Raw genomic sequence first — 3,378 nt, 5'->3', positions numbered from 1 at the left:
TAAATGTAATGTGGAGGCTAGGAAGGGGAGTAGTATACAAGACTGAAAATGTAGTGTATCACTACAGAGGACTGACTTGCTATTCTAACGGTGTTACTCCTTACCTCAAAAATCTTCCGGGGCTCCCTAGTATCTAGTGAATAAAGTATTAACTCCTGATGTTACCATGTAAGAACTTCTATCAACAGGCTTCTATTCTCATTTCCCTCCCAATTATCCTCTGAATTTTCTCCTGGAATTTCTCAACCCATCTGGGGAAGAAAAGACACTCTGTTCCTTTCACTCATTTACCAGCATTAACCTGGAGATCTGGCAAGAAGAGCTATGGACAATCTTAGTAGGGGCTGTAATCTTGCTTGGAGAAAGCCTCTTTCTTTCTCCTCTGTCCTTAGAAATTGGGCTGCTCTTACTTCAGACCTTGGAACTGTGGAAGGACTTTTGAATATCACCATTTGTCCCTTCCCCAACTCAGTTTCCCTGCTCCCTGCCTTTTCTCTAATTTCAAAGAAAGCCAGGATTTGAAGAATCATCCAGGGAGATCACTTCCTCTGGTAAGGGTTGGCATGGCCATTTCCCTCATGGCCTTACTGTCTCGACACCAAAATGGAAATCCTTCAGAGTCATAGGGCCACAGCTTCCCTCTCTCACTTCCTGGCAAACTCCCCAGGATCCTGCTGTGTGCTCAGCAGATTTAGGAGGCTCATCACCATTCTTCCCTCATGACGTGGCCAAGTGAGGGGGAATCTCCTCCTCCCTCATCGTTTTCCCTCTCCGATAAAAGGGAAGAGAAGAGTGTCAGACACTCAGTGAGGCAGAAACTTGGAAGCTGCTGAACTTGATTCTGAAGTCTGCCTCCTCCCTGACAGCACCATGAAAGTCTCTGGAGCTGCTCTGTCCTTGGTTCTCATCATTGCTGCCCTCTGCTGTCAGGTTCATGCCTCACCCGGTAAGTGTCCTTGGTCCTCTCATCCTTCCCACCCAGGGAGGCATGGGGAATGTTCTCTCATTTTTGTGTTTTCATCATATAGCAGTTATAGTCCTTTCATTTGGTTGAAGGGGACCCTGAGAAGCAGAGACTTGTCCAAGGTCACCCAGACATAGTAAGCAGCAGAGCTGGGGTCTAGTCCCAGTCCAAAGATCTTTCACTTCATTTATCAATGTCTTTTTCAAGAATAGATCCTCAATTTAGCTACCATCCCAACAGCCCCTAAAATAAAGGGTATTTGAAGAGAAATTCCCTGCTGTGTGGCAAAAACATTTCTGGAACTGGGCTAGAACCCTTTGAACGATTTTGTTTGGAAGTTCAGAATTTTAAGTTGATGCTAAATGAGTTTGACACTGTATGAGTTAAAGTGCTACCCTCTGCTTCAGCATGGCTCCTATGAATAGTGACTTTGGGAGAACAGAAAGATCACAGTGATATTTCTACCCCCATACCTGTTTGTAGATACTAAGTGACAGAAAATTGAGGTGCTGAACCTCCAAAGTTGAATTTATCCTGAATACTTTTAACGAGTAGCATCTCCAAGAAGCTTATCAAGTTAGGATAGATTACTATTATTATGAAGCTTCCCTGTTGTATTGGTGGGTTAACCAAGGCACGTGGTTTAAATAATGTACAATGGATCACTGATCATACAAAATTGTTCTCATAAAATATCCTCAGCTTTGCTCTGGAATGCCTTATTGTATTAAAAAAGGGTGATAAAAATTGGATATCAAGAGGTTGGTTTCCATACTTTCCCTTTTTCTCCTTCCTTTCCTTGAAATATTCATGATTTAAAAGAAAAGAAAGAAAGTGAAGAGAAGGGAAAGTTAGGGAAGGGAAGAAAAGGGAAAGGAAGTAAGTGTTGAAAAGCATTCTTAACCATTCTTTCTTTCTTTATCTTCCTTCAGATGGTCCCAGCACCCCAACTACTTGCTGCTTTGAATACACCGCTAAGAAGATCCCTCCAAAGTATGTGGTGAGCTACGAGGTCACCAGCAGCCGGTGTGCCAAGGAAGGTGTAATGTAAGTTAACCGAATGTTTCCAAATGTATCTACTGTTTTACACTGGTAATTTGCTATGGAATTAAGGTACCAAGGGAGACAGAAATCAGACTTGACCAGTTGGCTTGGGGGAATGGGAATGCAACAAGCTCAAACCTTCAGATCACTTTGTGGTCAAACATGAGATCTGACTTCCTTGCTGAGTCTATTGATGCTAGTGATGAAAATACTAAGCACCATGAACATAGATATCAAATGGATTAATATTAACTCAAACACAGGACATCATCCTAGAAGCATAGAATGTTGAAGTAGGAAGTGTTAGTGTATAAACATCTAGTTCAGGCTGCTCATTTGATCAAGGAGGAAATGAGGCCTGAAGAGGTGAAGCATTTTTCCCAACCTAGTTAGTTGGTGGTGGAGCTGGCACATCTGACTTTGTTCCCTGAGTAGCCAAGGCCACTCTCTGGGTCTCCCATTTCTTCAAGGGTGGGTATGCTGAGGGAGATGCTTAGGTTAGAATGACTCACCCTCCAGAACTGAATACACAAAGCCATTCAACAAATGTTCATTCTTTCACAGCTTTGTGACCAAACGTGGTTTCCAAATCTGCACTAACCCCAAGGAACAATGGGTCCAGGACATCAGGAACCACTTGGACAAGAACAATGCCAAGACCCAGACTCCATGAAGCCTTCTGATACTTCCTCCTGCCCAAAAGAGGGTTGAAGAATAATTTATTTTCCCCCCACCTCCCAAAACTGCTCTCTGCAACATTTTATAATAATTTAAATATGTTTAGTCTTATTTAAATTGTTAATGTTTAACTTTATGTGACAAATATTTGTGTCCTTTTTTTGTATATATATATGGTATATGTCTATATATAAACCCAAGATGTTGATAAAGAATAATTTTATGGGAAACAATGTAACACTATGACTATTGAATTTCCATAGAAAATATATTTTTGTTTAAAAAACCTGACTCCTGTGTTTTCTTGTGAATATATGCGGAGGCTACAGCTCCTAAGGTGGGAGGTGAGGGATGAGGGGGACAACAGGCATTTAGAAAAGACAAGAAGCTCATGGTTCTCATCCTTCCTGGCTTCAATGACAAAGTCTTCATTTCAGGCCAAACCCACAAGGAACAGGAAAAGAAAGTTCTCAATTTCTGCCCCCAGGATTCTAACTCCCAGCGCCATTCACTACAAAGTCACCTTCATTGCCATGTACTTCATTTCCAGGACTATACCCTTCTAGAACCCTAAAGTCCTGGAATCACAGAGTCTGAAGGGTCCTCAGAAGCCACTTAAGGAAACCTACCCATACTAGAAGCTGGAATTCCCCTACAATAGAGGCATGTCAAAAGATTTCCCACTTAAACTC

The 3,378-nt window shown here is 42.0% G+C and overlaps 1 protein-coding gene across 1 annotated transcript; it reads left to right on the top strand.

Annotated features, from left to right (window-relative positions):
• The first annotated feature begins 800 nt into the window (after window positions 1-800).
• On the top strand, window positions 801-2,972 carry LOC140527775 (C-C motif chemokine 3-like). The gene is made up of 3 exons (XM_072644949.1): window positions 801-946; window positions 1,897-2,011; window positions 2,573-2,972. Exons 1-3 carry the CDS (start codon window positions 871-873, stop codon window positions 2,679-2,681), a joined length of 300 nt encoding a protein of 99 aa, XP_072501050.1. The 5' UTR covers window positions 801-870; the 3' UTR covers window positions 2,682-2,972.
• Window positions 2,973-3,378: the final 406 nt, after the last annotated feature.

Source organism: Notamacropus eugenii, chromosome 2, assembly GCF_028372415.1.
Source record: "Notamacropus eugenii isolate mMacEug1 chromosome 2, mMacEug1.pri_v2, whole genome shotgun sequence".
Taxonomy (NCBI): Eukaryota; Metazoa; Chordata; class Mammalia; order Diprotodontia; family Macropodidae; genus Notamacropus; species Notamacropus eugenii.
The sequence above is the reverse complement of the archived record's forward strand: the minus strand, read 5'-3'. Positions and strand labels throughout refer to the sequence as shown.

Excerpts from the sequence above, each read along its gene's own strand:
- LOC140527775 (XM_072644949.1), top strand. The coding sequence starts at position 871 with ATGAAAGTCTCTGGAGCTGCTCTGTCCTTGGTTCTCATCATTGCTGCC. Across the intron at positions 947-1,896 it reads TCAGGTTCATGCCTCACCCG|ATGGTCCCAGCACCCCAACT; the intron begins GTAAGTGTCCTT and ends ATCTTCCTTCAG. Across the intron at positions 2,012-2,572 it reads TGTGCCAAGGAAGGTGTAAT|CTTTGTGACCAAACGTGGTT; the intron begins GTAAGTTAACCG and ends ATTCTTTCACAG.